This window comes from Engystomops pustulosus, chromosome 3 (genome assembly GCF_040894005.1).
Source record: "Engystomops pustulosus chromosome 3, aEngPut4.maternal, whole genome shotgun sequence".
Lineage (NCBI taxonomy): Eukaryota > Metazoa > Chordata > Amphibia > Anura > Leptodactylidae > Engystomops > Engystomops pustulosus.
The window spans coordinates 129,907,365-129,922,859 of NC_092413.1; the positions used below are offsets into that span (position 1 = coordinate 129,907,365).

Genomic DNA, 15,495 nt, shown 5'->3' on the forward strand with positions numbered 1-15,495 from the left:
AGATGAGAGCCAAGCCCTGGATAAAGCAACCATAGACCACTCTCTCCCTATACAAGCTACAAGGAAAACAGACAACAGTTGCTAAAAAAAGAAGGTTTATCTATTAAAGCAATTTCTGAAATTGAGACTTATTGAAACTTCTTACATACAGTAAAACTTCTTACATAAAACTTCTTACATAAAGTACAGTCAGATCCCCAATGATGGAGCATCCTAGCCATTGGATCCCACCATTGTGGCTTCAACTCTATTCCAACTCACCTTAAGCATATTAGTACATCATCTAGTGTACATTCTGTAGTGTATAGGTCAGCAGACCCTCCTTTCTAATGATCTTAACAGTGGGGCCTCCAGCAATCGTAAATTTTCTCCTATCTTGTGGATACGTAAAACATGTTCTTAGTAGGAATGCACATTTAATAGGATTATATTAAATTACTTGTTAGTAGAATGACTAATTCTGAATATTCTGAAGACTTTGCATATTATGCAGTAGGATTCTACAATGTTTGGTTTACAGCAGTAATATGAGACTTGCTGGGATAATCCAATGCAAGCCTTTCCATGCACAGACATATATGTCTGGGTATGGTATCATACTGTTGAGACATCTTTATACTCTGCATAGGCACAAACAATAAATTAGTAGCACTTTAGTAATGTGTTTCATGTTTGTATCCAATTAAACCTGTTATATCATGAGGTTGTATACACAGGGGTACACCTAGCTGCCTGAGGTGAACCCCCTGAATTGTATAGAGTGGGAATTCTTTCATCGTATCATTACAAAAAAGAGAAAAAAACGCAGTGTGACCACAGCCTTATCTGCAGGATAAATTATACTTCTTAGTGGCAGCATTTAATATTCCATGCTGTGTGCCGGAAAAGTGTAAATTAATTCCATTCGCAGTACAGTTGACAAAAACTGACACAATTAACACAATAGCACCATTGTCTTGTGGGCTCTTTCCATGGCTACCACTGTGCAGCCCCGAATGACACCTCCCCTTACTCTTGAGGTCAATAAGGCCAGGGAGATACCAAATATTCTGACATATATGAATGACTTTTTCATACTTAAGTCTATGGAGATGTTTAAAGTATGATTTTTTGCAGGTTAAGATAATGTTGTCATCAATACCATTTTGGTTGGATATAGTGGGGCTGAGTTGGTTGGGTGTAGCAGGGCTGAGTAGCTCAGTTGTAGCGGGGCTGAGTTGGTCGGGTGTAGCAGGGCTGAGTTTGTTGGGGGTAGTGCAATTGAGTTGGTTGGGTGAATTAGGGCTTAGTTGGTTGGGTGTAATAGGGATGAGTTGGTCAGGTGTAGTAGGGCTGAGTTGATCAGGTTTAGTATAGCTGAGTTGGTCAGGAGTAGCAGGGCTGAGTTGGTCAGGAGTAGCAGGACTGAGTTGGTCCGGTGTAGCAGGGCTGCATTGGTCAGATGTAGCAGGGCTGAGTTGGTCTGGTGTAGCAGGGTTGAGTTAGTCATATGTAGCAGGACTGCATTAGTCAGAAGTAGCAGGGCTGAGTTGGTCCGGTGTAGCAGGGCTGCGTTGGTCCGATGTAGCAGGGCTGAGTTGGTCCGCTGTCGCATGGTTGAGTTAGTCATATGTAGCACCGTGTATTAGTCACAAGTAGCAGGGCTGAGTTATTCATATGTAGCAGGGCTGTATTAGTCAGAAGTAGCAGAGCTGAGTTGGTCTGGTGTAGCAGGGTTGAGTTAGTCATATGTAGCAGCGCTGTATTAGTCACAAGTAGCAGGGCTACTTAGGCAGGTGTAGTAGAGGTGATGTGTCCACCTTAGGTCTGTCACATCTGTCCACAGTGTACAGCTGTGTTAAGGACTTTAATGCTGTAAAGGAGAGCTGCATGGAACAGCAGCTCTCCTTTACATGATAACCCCTACACACAGGACAATGAAGGGTTAATGCAGCCACTGAAATAGAGCACCAGCAGACACTGGAAGAGAGAAGGATGCTGCCTAACCTTTAGTCCTGAAAATGCCACCCCCACAATGACCACAACGACTCCCCTGATGGCAGGTACGCCCCTGTGTATGCATAGTGTGCCTAGTGACATTATTTCCACTATGCTTCTTGTGTTAAGTAGTTGGACAGATGCTGTTCTCCATAGCATATCATGTTTTATATTAGTTTTTAGTACTATTTTGCATACACACACTATCCTTAATAGTTTCCCAAAGAAGATGTATGAAGCAAAATGTAAACAAAAGACAAAAGTGAGATGTTGTTAAATTATATCTTAAGCCAAAATATAATTACACTGCTTCTAGATATTGCACCTTATACAGGAACGTATGATTTCTCCAGTTCAGTATTTCTGTGCCATATAAATCTGTATGTACACGTTTTACTTGTAAACATGCACGTATGTCACTGTATCTGTACCGTATCTGTATAAAATATGGTGGGCTGCCAAATGATGGCTGCCTTAATGGATGGCTGACTATTGTCTGCCTGTCAGAATGCACCACCAAGTCCATATACAGCATGTATGCAACACATATTTTAAAAATTCCCATAGACTTCTATGGGGTGTACGGAACAGAATTGCTAGAGAAAATAGGGCATGCTCTATATTTCTTTTACGTCCAGCTCACAGTACTGCCCATTAAAATGAAGGTGACTGTATGCTACCCGTACTGTAGCATTTTCATACCAGTAGCATATGGCCACAATTTGAAAAAGGCCTTACTCATAGATCCAGGCACTGTGACCATGGTAATCTTCTTATATTTGTTATCTGTGGCCTCTTTCTTCTAAAATCAACTTTTAAAATTAACCTTATGCAGTGGAAGTCCACTGGAGGAGTTACCAGAGCCCCTTCATGCCCTGGCTTCAAAAGCTGTTACACTAGGTATGAGCACACCCTACCCTTTCCCATGCTCCTAGGCCACTTCAGCCATCTCTCTGCCTGCTGCAATCTAATGGCAGCAATAAGATTCAAGAAATTTACCACAATCACAGAGTCCAGATCTATGGCCCTGGTTTATAAGGCTTGATTTTGATGGTAGATTTCTTTTACCTGCTAAGTCATAACATTGCTGTATGAAATGCGCTACAGCTTTTCTTAAACATTATATGAATATAAGTTGTTTGCAGAAATTTTACTAAACAATTAAACACTCATGTGTTCTTATAGTCTCTAAAAGTCACAATTAGCTAAAGCTATGATACAGATGGCAATGTATGCCACCTAGGAACCCTATGAAAGGCACATCATCAAGACCAGGGAGCCTCAGTGTTCACATTATATATCTCTTATATATCTCTTCTTACTAGAGAGAATACTATACAGTTGCAATATAGTCGGGAGAGGAGCTGTTTCTGATTTTGCATTTGGGCCAATGTGCTGTTACATTAGCAGTAGTGAATGGGCTGTCATGTAATCCTTTACAACTGGAAGCTGTGTTCTGCTCCACATATGTATGTAATAATAAAATACATTTTAAGCAATGTCATTTACTCAAGAGCCATGACATAATATATCCGGTGTAGGCTTTACACAAAACATAACTTTAATTATTATATGATGTCATCATTGATCTTCTCTTAAGAAATTTGATTTCCCCCTTTATGCTGTTTGCTATATTATTAAAGCTGTTTCTTTGGAAACACCAAAATGTTTAAAAAATCGACTTCCTCCTATAGTGAAAATTAAAATGAATTGACATTTCTTGACAATTCAGCTCTTGGGCTCTCACAGGAAGCGGATGTCATGTTTTTAATGTATTTTACTTTTGCTGAAAAGTTCCTTTGTGCATATCTTGAGTATTTACTGCTGAGTCAAGCTCTTTTTTACAATCTGAAGCCGGTGTTCATGACATTTAAATGTCATGTATTTAGATGTTTAGATATTTAGATTATTTGTGCGCAGTACAAGCCACTGATTTGGAGAATAATAAAAGTGAATATATTTCTTTGCTTGATTTTTGTCCTTTAAATATTAGTAAGCTATTCCAAAAAATGCCAAGGGCGTACCTAGAGCGGTAGCAGCCACAGCAGCTGCTATGAGGCCTGCAGTGTCAGGGGGTACTGGCATCCAACATGACAAATTAAAGAGTGGAGGATTTTCACCATTATATAAATATTATGCTGTGTAGATTATACAGTATAATATGTATATAACAGTGCAGATCTTCCACAGTACACAGCATGAGTCAGCAGCTCAGAAATGACGGGGGAGAGGGAGGAGACAGCAGAATGACAGGACTGGGGATCTCTCATCTCTAATTTCTGCCATGTACTTCCCACATGTGGTCAGCAGTTACTGGGATAGATCTGTGTAAATGTATAAATGTATCAGTGTGTGTGCGCGCATAAGTGTATAAATGTGTGTCAAACATTTATATTTCCTGAGGGGTTAAGAGGCCCCATTCAGAAGTCTGCTATGGAGCTCTGCTTCTCCTAGTTACGCCCCTGTCAAAGGTAATGTACTCCTTTGCAGTGGCGTAGAATCTGATGGGCCCCAGTGCAAAGACTGTGCCAGGCCTCCGACTATAATGTAGGGTCTATAGTAATAGTCTTCTCTTATGGGAAAGTAACACCATAAGGGCCCCTTAAACCTCTTGGGCCCAGGTGCGACCGCAACCACTGCATCCCCCCCCCCAAGTTACGCCCCTGCCCCTTTGCCATCTTGTTTTTCCTTTCTTAAAACTTAAATCATTAAAATTCAAATAATCAACTCCCTTTGTCCCTTATGACACAAACCGCTGTTACAAGCTCCAGCAAGTTCTTCAGCTCAGCCACTCACAGCCCATCTCACAGCAGACAGCTCAGTCGGATACAGCTTAATACTGTAGCTTCCCTCCCTCAGCAATTCCCCTCCCGCACTCATTCACTGCTCAATCTTTTCCCTCCCATGTCTAGCAGGTTTAGAAAGACAATGGAGGTCATTTACTAAGGGCCCGAATCGCGTTTTACCGGCGGGTTACCCAAATTTTTCAGTTTTGCGGCGATTTTCCCTGTATTGCCCCGGGATTTTGGCACACACGATCGTATTTTGGCGCATCGGCGCTGGCATGCACGCAACGGAAATGGGGGGGGGGGCGTGGCAGAACGAAAATCCCGACAGATTCAGAGAAACCTCCGCATTTAACAAAAAAAAAAAGGATAGGCCAGGAATAGGCTCGTGCATTCCGGCGGATTTCAGCGCAGCAGCGACATCTGGTGGACGTCAGAGGAACTGCCTTAGTGAATCGCCGGAAGACCCGAATCCACCGCATAGAACGCGCCACTGAATCGCGAATGGACCGGGTAAGTAAATCCATGTAGTTTCTAGACCTACCACTACAAATAATAATTTCTGTTCCATAAAAAACAATCCCAAATTGTTTTGAATCTTCCAGAAGGGAAGTGTTCTCAATAATGATGACCAGTATTCAAACAATATGATAGACTTGCAATTGGGAAATCCATGGAAATCTGTTATATTATCACTATGGAAGGTTGTGTGGCCTCAGAACAGATTGAAAATTGAAAACAAATATTCTCCTAGAGTATACGGAATGTGCACTATTGGCAGATGTGACTCTTTATTGTCACTACACTGGAGACTGTGTTGCATGAGGTCAGAGCTATAGTATACACGTGTATTTCAGTGACAATAGGTGATTGTTAAGCAGATTGTCAGTTTTATGACCTATTGCGCTATTTCTAGAAAAGCAGCATCTGGATTGTTTTCTGGTAAAATGATCGTGTGTGAGAGAAAGACAGATTACGTTTCACTGCAGAAAGACAATGGCCCTTTTAAGGGCTGCCTATGGAGTTTTACAACATACATTTTCAATTAGGCTGCTCAGAGCATGGAAGACACTTTATTCACTCTCCAGTCAATGCTTTGCCTATTTGTCACCCCTATAGAAGAACGCTCCTATGTTGTTGATAATTGATGAAAACAGATTTTCTCATCAGAACCCGCTGAATAATGTAGCACAGAAGATAATGGAAGCAACTTTGTTTTTCACCACATGGATGTATTGTATATTGTACATGTTGCTGTAGGATTATATTGTGAAGTAATAGTCTGGAGCAGAGACCCCACATATGCCTTCAGTGTCCTTGCACTTGGGAAACAGCTGGATTGCTTAGACTCTGACTCATGTGTTTTCCTTCTTTTAAATATTTGCACATGAAAATCCATTGATATCCGGATTTTCCTTAATCAAGAATCATCATGATTACAGGAAATAAATCTTGCCTTTTTAAAAGCATTATGAGTAGGTACATGTTCAGATGTAATATGTATGGGGTCTTCCATCTGTGTTCCAATGTAACGATACAAGGATAGGGCTTGCTGGTCAACATAACTAACCCGAAGTTGTGCCAAGAGATCAGTTGTACCAAACAGGGCCTGTCAGTTTTGATATGTATATAAAATTACAATCCGTGTTTTTGAATACACATGTCTAAATTAATTTTACATAATCAACTCAAAGTAGAAATCCAGTATAATATAGAAGAATACAAGCCGTGGCCAGAGGGTTCCCTGGGACTGCATAAATCACTTGCGCATTGTTTTATCAGTGTCTGTGGAGTGTTTCAGGGGACATTGCCTTGTTGCTGACTCTTTGTAAGGTCAGATATCCATGCTCTGCTCAAGTCCACCCAGTTACTGAATGTAATTATCATTATGTTTGCTGTTTTTGGTTGTATTGGTGGATTAGATGAAATGTTTGTCAATGAGCTTTCAAATACGTGGATGATTAGAATAGATTTCGGAAAGTCCTGCTATGTAAGAGGATGCAAGAGTATGTCTAGATCAAGAGACTTGTACGTCTCAAGACTGGATTCTTATACCTTGCTAAGGAATATTCTAAGTTAAAGGCATTGTTTTTGGTTTTATGTTGCACTTTTATGTATGTTTTGATAACAAAAGAAAAGTTTATTTTGAAAAAGTAAAAACTGGGTGGATTAAATGATTAACAAATAAAGGATATCTGGATTTTATGACCAACACAGGGTGATTTTATTACAATGAAGCAACTAATGCTCATAGGAATGTGATATAATTGTAAAATATCTTATATGCATATGTTTTTTAGAACGTGGATCACCTCGCAATTTAGTGACTAAGGATATTACAGACACTTCCATTGGAACCTCATGGACAGCAGCACCAGGAATGGTTAGAGGTTACAGGATATCATGGAAATCACTGTTTGATGATGAGTCAGGAGAGAAGAACGTGCCTGGGGATGTAACAGACGCAGTGTTGGATAACCTTACACCAGAGACAAAGTATCAAATCTCAGTTTTTGCTAATTATAAAAGTGGCGAAGGAGCTCCCCTTGAAGGAGAAGCTACTACAGAAGGTAACACTTCCTCCACTATAAAGACATTCATACATATTGTCTCACACAGAGCACCGAGTATTACATGTGGCTGTGACAATTAGGGTAAATATTATATCACTAGATCATATCTTTAGTAGAATTTCATTGTCACCATTTGTAGTTAGTAAATCTGTCTTACAAACTAGTAAAGGTTGTAAAACTTGGGAATCGCTCCGCAATGGATGCTCATTAGTTTAAATGACATTGCTGAGTAGGTATCTGAGCCACACCGTAAAAATGTATAAAGTTTTAAAAAATAATTCCATGTTCTTCCCATGAAATGATTTTTTGCTTATCTTTAATTGACTAGTATTTCCCAGAGCTTAATATGTCATCACCTGATCATTATCTGCTGTAAAATAAATCTGTTTTGCTGGTTAGATACCATCTAGAAAATGAGCTCATTATAAAGATGCCATTTCTGAAAATGACAGACATCTCTTATTTCCACTGAACTGTCTTCATCCATGTAGGCCATCTCCATTGAATGTAAGAAGCATCCCCTTCATTATACTGATTGATCAGTGTGATGGCTGCCAATGTTAGGTTTCTATTGATCAACCCTTAAATACAGAGAACCATTTCAAAATACATATAAATACATATCTTTTTGGTTACACTTGTATATACAGTGGGGCGTTATTAGAACATAAGAGCAAAACCATAACTTATTTATTGTAGTCCAATCTGCAGGCTGAATGTTTAAAAGCAGGAAGAGTTGATCAGATTATACACAGTGTCCTATCTGTGAGTAGCATTTTATAGAGCAGGAGGAGCTGAGCAGATTTTACACGGTGTCCTATCTGTGAGTAGCATTTTATAGAGCAGGAGGAGCTGATCAGATTGTACACCGTGTCCTATCTGTGAGAAGCATTTTATAGAGCAGGAGGAGCTGAGCAGATTGTACACAGTGTCCTATCTGTGAGTAGCATTTTATAGAGCAGGAGGAGCTGAGCAGATTTTACACGGTGTCCTATCTGTGAGTAGCATTTTATAGAGCAGGAGGAGCTGATCAGATTGTACACCGTGTCCTATCTGTGAGAAGCATTTTATAGAGCAGGAGGAGCTGAGCAGATTGTACACAGTGTCCTATCTGTGAGTAGCATTTTATAGAGCAGGAGGAGCTGATCAGATTGTACACCGTGTCCTATCTGTGAGAAGCATTTTATAGAGCAGGAGGAGCTGAGCAGATTGTACAGTGTCCTATCAGTAAGTAGAATTTATAAAGCAGGAGGAGCCGATCAGATTGTACACAGTGTCTTATATGTAAGTAGCATTTTATAGAGCAGGAGGAGCTCAGCAGATTGTACACAATGCCCCATTTTCAATCAATATATTATACACCAGGAAGAGCTGATATGACAAAGTCCTATCAGTATGCAGCATGTTATAGAGCAGGAAAAGCTTTGCAGATTGTACACTGCGTCCTATCCATAGGCAGCATATTATAGAGCAGGAGAAGCTGAGATGATTTTACACAGTGCCCTATCTGTACTTTATAGAGCAGCTGAGAGGAGCTGGGCTGATTCTTTCTAGACGTTCAACTATACATTGTCATTTCTTCGCCACTAAATCATAGGAGACTAGTGGGTGGTCCTATTTAGTGATTGGTAACCTTCCCTATATGAATGTACAAATAGAGAAGGCTGTCTATCACTGACTAGGACCACCCAGTGGACTTTTGAAAGAATTAATTGTCAGTTAATTCTCACAAAACTATCAATCTTTTTAGCTCCTCTTGCTCTATAATGTATTGTCTAAAGATTGTACTGCATTTTATTGTGATAGGTTTGCTTTCTGATATGTTTAGTAGATTGAAGTGTTTGCTTAGTTTGATAGTTTATTATACACTGGGATCCCATCAATATAACATTTTGGGATTGATACATTAAACCCAGTGTACGTCACTAAAGATCCTTTATTCTTTCAATAGGTCTTCCATACTTACTGGATACCATGACCCTATATAAGCTGTAACACATTTTCCATATTATCTGTGCTCAGTGACAGTACCTGTGCAGCTGTTCTCATTGCATCACCTTAGGCATCATGTTTAAACTTGCGTGTGTTACGCTTATACACTTATATGTAGATATGCCTATTTTATATACATAAAATCTCAAGAATTTCAGGAAACTCTCAGAGACATCTGTTAGATTTCCCAAGTTGCAAAGACATATGGAAAACATGTGGATGGTTTACCAAATCCCCTGTATTTATCATATTTACCATACTTGCAAAACAAAAAAATTGGGGAACATGTATATGACATTTGGCACCAGTAAAATCCCTTTATCAGTTTATCGCAGTACATCTTGTTTTAAGAACACATTCGTATCACAGTTATTGATGTGTTCCCAATAAAAGTGTCAGATTTTATTTGAATTCTTTAAGTCCAGAGACATAACTATTACTATCACCGTAGTGCCTCACAGCATAAATGAAACTTAAAGGGGTTGAAAATAATGTCATTGTTTGAATTATGCTTTAATAAAGTTATACAATTTTCCAATATATTTTTGTATCAATTCATCACCGTTTTCCAGATCTCTGCTTGCTGTCATTCTATAGAAAGATTCCATGTTTACTTCAAGTGGACAGAAATCTGTCCATAATCACCCGATGTCACACAGATGGACTGTTTTTTTATCTATAGGAAGTAAACAACAAAGTTTCCTATAGAATGACACCAAGAAGAGATCTAGTAAACTATGGGAAACTGATACAGAAATATTTTTGGAAAATTGTACTACTTTTTAACCATCTCTTAAATAATACAGTCCGATCTACAGTAAAGCAGAAGGAGCTTAGTAGATTGTACACAGTGGGCCACATTTATTAAAGTGTTTGCGTTTTTGCACTGAAAAGAACATAAAAACTGCTTGCACATGTATTTATAAAGGGTCTGCGCCAGTTTTGTGTCACAGCTGCCCTGTGTCCGACAAGAAATGTGCACATAAAGGGTGTGTTACTGCTTTGTTAGGGCCCCAGTGCAAAGTCTGTGCCAGGCCCCTCGACTATAATGTATGTAAGTGACAATTTATGGGCCCCTAAGCCTCTAGGGCCCAGTTGCGATCGCACCCTCTACACCCCTCAAGTTATGCCCATGCCAATGTCCCATCTGTCAGTAGCATATTGTAGAGCAGGAAAAATTCATAGCATAGATATAGACAGCATGTTATAGAGCAGCAGAAACTGATCATATTGTACAAAGTTCCATATTAGTAGAAAGCATTACCATGGACTGATTTTTATCCATTATCCATTGGAAGTTAACAATGAAGCGATTTATAGATTGATCGCAAGCAGATATTTAGAAAACTATGAGAAACTGATAAATAAAAATATATTATAAAATTGTATAACTTTTCATTATACAAACAATAACATTTACTAGGTAAAACAGGACAACTCCTTAAAGCACATCTCCAGCTGTACCCAGATGCTAAATCTGCATCAGGTCCATAAAACATTCATGGGTTTTTTAATTGCACTAATCTTCTTACATGAGAGAGAAAGATCTTTTTAAGTCCTCTGAGGTTCCAAAGCCCTAATGTTACCATAACCTCTGAAATCCCTACAGTTCTGCATATAAACAGATGGATGGATCCATTCTCTTTCTAGTAGATGCAGCTTAGCTCCCATTCAGGTGACCTTACATTGTATATACATTTCATCTTCCTGGAGAGGGGCTTGCTCATAGAATGTTAAGCTCTGTTTATTAGTCTTTGATTAAGTGACACATTGTTTGGGTCAGGCTTTAGTATTGCTTTGCTCTATCTGAAAAATCCCCTTCCTAATACAACATATGTTATCATATTCATAGATTGTCAGGACAAACAATAACTAGTTAGACATTGCTAACCACTATTACACCATTTTCCTAGATATATTCCGTAATTATTAAATATTCTTCTTTTATCATGAACAGTATCACCAGATGCCAAGAAACTCAGAGTAACTGATGAGACAGAAAATACAATGAAAGTCACATGGCAGCCTGCACCAGGGAAACTGGTTAACTACCGTGTTATCTACCGGCCACGGGCTGGTGGAAGACAAATGGTTGCTAAATTACCACCTACAGTCACCTCAACTGTACTAAAGAGGCTTCAGCCCAAGACGACCTATGATATCACAGTTGTCCCAGTGTACAAATCAGGTGATGGAAAAGCAAGACAAGGAGAAGGAACGACAGGTACAGATAAATAAAAAATGTTCCATATCGTTTTTTTTGAGCTACAGTATCTAACATCTGAACATTGCAAATGATAAATTATTATCTGATATCTCTTCGACTTTGATTTATGCACATAATATTTTCCTCTTGAGTCATGTTCAGGAATTTCAGTATATCGAGAACTTTACATTCTACATTTTACTTTCTATCTATTGCTGGATAGGGGCACATTGAAAACTGGGCAAGGCTGATGTGTTGCTTAATTATGTCACCAGTAGTATGCATCATTTAATGGTTGAGAGACCAGCGTTTATATATCTATACTCTATCCATATTTGTACCGTACTATAACTTAAAGGAAACCTACCATCTCAAATGGTAGGTGTAAGCTGTAAGTACCGAGCACCCGCTCAGGGTGAGCTGGTGCCGGTGCTTACTTTCGTTGTATAGTGGTTTAAACACTTTTTAAAGTTTATAGCAAAAGCTTCTTCGGCGCTGCGCGCCTACATAGGAATTGCCAGAGATGTTGCACGCGCACAGTCGCGCGCAGTGCCGAAGCAGCTTCTGCTATATAGCGGTTAATAACACTAGCGCTCAGTACTTACAGCTTACACCTACCATTTGAAATGGTAGGTTTCCTTTAAGACCATGTATTTGCCTCAGTCTCAGACACTTTTTAATATTTTACTCCCTTGAGTAATAAAATGTATATTTTACAATCCATGGAAACAGTCATGGAAATTTTGTTACATTTCAGAATGGAAATGGCGTCTGTAACTATATACAATGATATATAAAATTAACTTTTTTAAACATAGACATGTTCATTGCCAGTAAAGTGATTGCCAGGAAAGATTACTTTTCCCTATGTAACATAAGTGGCCAATTCTGCAATGGAATATGTTGTTAAGCTTCCCACATCTGAACATTAGTATACTATACATTCACAGCCAATATACATTAGACGGTCTTTATTTTCTTATAAAATCAACTTGGTCTCTTATAACTAGTCTCACCGGCTGCTGACCTTTCTCGAAAAGGTTACCTGCTGCCAAGAGAAGGTAGTGGACCATCAACTTTCCAACATTCAGCCTGTCATGGTTACAGGAATTGTCTAGAAATTATAATAAACGGAAGAACCTACAAGAAATCTTGTAAACTAAAAATTCCCAACATGTCAAATGCACTTCAGATACTTTGGTGGTCCCTGCCTTTGTTTAATAGGTCAGCAATGCCTGACCGTAATGACACATGACTATGGCAGACAATCACAGGCTTTAATAATTTCATGCTCTGCACACCCTACTTTCTATCAATCAATCTATATATCTATTGAACTGTATAGCTTCATTACATGAAAAGTGCTTTTCATTTTCACTTAGCATCTCCTTTCAAACCACCAAGAAACTTGAAAACATCAGATCCAACTATGTCAACATTCAGAGTGACCTGGGAACCCGCTCCTGGAGAAGTTAAAGGTTATAAAGTCACATTTTATCCCTTAGAAGATGAAGAGCAAATTGGAGAAATGGTAGTTGGTCCATATGATAACACAGTTGTTTTGGAAGAACTCAGGTATTAAAATAATTTATAATAACTTGTGCAACACACAGGCCAGTGATTGGCTGCTGTAGCGTTATTTGTATATAGCACATTACTGCAAAAAGTAGTCAAACAAGCAAATCAAATTCAATAGTTTCATTTGCTAATGTTCCTTAAAGTGTTAACTAACAAAAACATTCAATAGAATCTATACTTTACACATATAGCCACAGAATATAACTTAGCCTGCACCATTCATCAGTTCCACATCATTAAGCTAATTCTTGTGCTACTAAGCACCAGTTCATTGTATGTGTCCTATATTGATTCTTGTATCAGGTCTATCAAACTGATATGAATACTTACAAGTTGTACTTTCAATAAAGAGATAAAAATTTGAAATGGGACAGATTGTACCATGTTTCAATGAGTTAAATAATTGGTTGTTATTCTTTATGCTTTTGGAGTCTTCCTTATCAATTGTGTATTTTTTTTATAAAATATAGCTGCTAATTGGAAACATACTACCCCAAATAAAAATCATTATTATTTTGTACAAATAGTAAACAACATGTGAACAGACACTTCTTAGAAAATCTGAACAGTTGTGTTCTTGCCATGTAACCTTCATGGTCGACATGAATCTTTTCGAGCTCTTTGAAGTGTAGTTATTTTGTATTATAAACAATTATATTTATTCCTAATCTGCTTCAGTAAACATCAATAGTTTTTATAAACAACTGCTCATTGCTGCCCCTACATTTTAATTTCCGAGAGTAAGTTAACCCATTAATTATAAGTCTTTTTCTAGAAGCTATTAAATGGAGGCTGTTATATAATTCCTAGTACAATGATACAATGACTCCCTACCAATTCATAATAGCAGAAATAGTCCCTTATAGCCCCCATGGTTTTTGTATGATTCCTCAAGGTATAAAATTTACTTGGGACCTTGGTCGGCCCCAGCATCTTCCAGCTAGACTTATATAACAATACTTAGTATTGTTATAGTGTATGTACTGTACTTTATGCAAATTATAACAAAGACTTCTCTTGTACCAAACCTTTAAATAGAACATACATCATCCTCCTTAGCTTAGACTAGGACTCTTATTTTGGGCTGTGTTGTGAAACTTCTCTGTTAAGCTCTAACAATGGCCTCCTTTTTTCAACAATTATCTGTGACCATGCCCGTTAGGTCTATTTTGGTATCTAGACACCTTAGATAGCAGTTGGCTGAACTATTCTCCATGATTCTCCTATGCACATGCCTGCTGAATCTGGTTTTGTTTTGGGATATTTCGTACACTTTGAGTGGAAGTTTATATCTTCTGAGAACAGGCACTTGGCCATGTTGAAATTTAACATTCCTGGCCCATCTTCCTCCAAACATCTGCATTTAGGGGATAATCTAGACTCTCCTGTATACCTTAAATATTTGGTTAGGTCCCTCAGCTTGCTATAGCTCATATTTATGCTGACACAGTATTGTATATACCACTATGTATGTCTGCTTAAACATCTTACAGAATAATTCATTATTGAACATTTGATGCCTACATATAAATTGTGACCATAAATAATATCTGAAGCATGGCTTATGGTGATAGAACGCTATTTAATTTTCTAATATAAATATTTGTTTGTGCAGGGCTGCAACATCCTACAAAGTCAATGTTATTGGGATGTTTGAGAATGGAGAGAGCGCCCCCTTGATCGGAGAAGAAATGACAACTCAGTCAGATGCACCCGATGTCCCTGTTGATTCTGGTAATTACCCATAAAATGCGAGAACATGGTCACAGAATGACTGCAAAATAAGAGTTTAATCCTACTTTTTTAGAATTTTCCTACTCCAGTGTTTTAATTTGCTGCAAGCTGCCTACACTTAATTATGTAGATTTATCATGGTGAGAAACGTTTCTAAAAAATACAGTGATATAAAAGTTATAAAATTCAAACCCCCATGTATAATAAATGAAGCTATTGGGTTTTGAGATTACAGTGGGTGTCTATATGTTGTCTGCCATTGTAGGATAAGCATAATTGAGGATATATTTGTGGCTTCACTGCCTGAGAGATTGAGCTGAAGACAACATAGTTTGAAGGGGCTACTAGTCGTTCTGTTCCCAAAAGAGAGCCCAGTCCAGCCTTAAGAGCACTTGAAGGTTTATTTTCTAGTGATGACTTGGGTTCTCTGTGGCAAGATCCCCAGCAACCAGACACATATTCTTTATCTTGTAGTAAACCTGTGAAATGAGCAAAGTGATGTGAAACCTCTCATGGATAAAGACATTCAGGCTTATATATTATATATATTATTATAAGCTGCTTTTGCAGCTGTAAACATAGCACAAACCTGACTGATTCTAATTATGAGTGGGAATGGGATTTATAAGTTATTGCTAACATCCATTCT

At 38.4% G+C, this 15,495-nt stretch overlaps 1 protein-coding gene across 4 annotated transcripts in view; it reads left to right on the forward strand.

The window, feature by feature from the left end:
• The window catches only part of COL12A1 (collagen type XII alpha 1 chain), a 124,320-nt gene that overhangs the window by 28,927 nt on the left and 79,898 nt on the right, over positions 1–15,495 (forward strand). For 3 of the 4 annotated variants that reach the window (XR_011854222.1, XM_072142113.1, XM_072142112.1), the window contains exons 14-17: positions 7,064–7,333; positions 11,286–11,552; positions 12,917–13,109; positions 14,728–14,846. The exons of the other annotated variant lie outside the window; for it this stretch is intronic. Coding sequence is in view for 2 of the 3 variants with exons in the window: in XM_072142113.1 (XP_071998214.1) it covers positions 7,064–7,333; positions 11,286–11,552; positions 12,917–13,109; positions 14,728–14,846 (849 nt within the window). In the remaining variant the exon portion in view is untranslated. The remainder of the gene's footprint in view (positions 1–7,063; positions 7,334–11,285; positions 11,553–12,916; positions 13,110–14,727; positions 14,847–15,495) is intronic. 4 annotated transcript variants of the gene reach the window in all.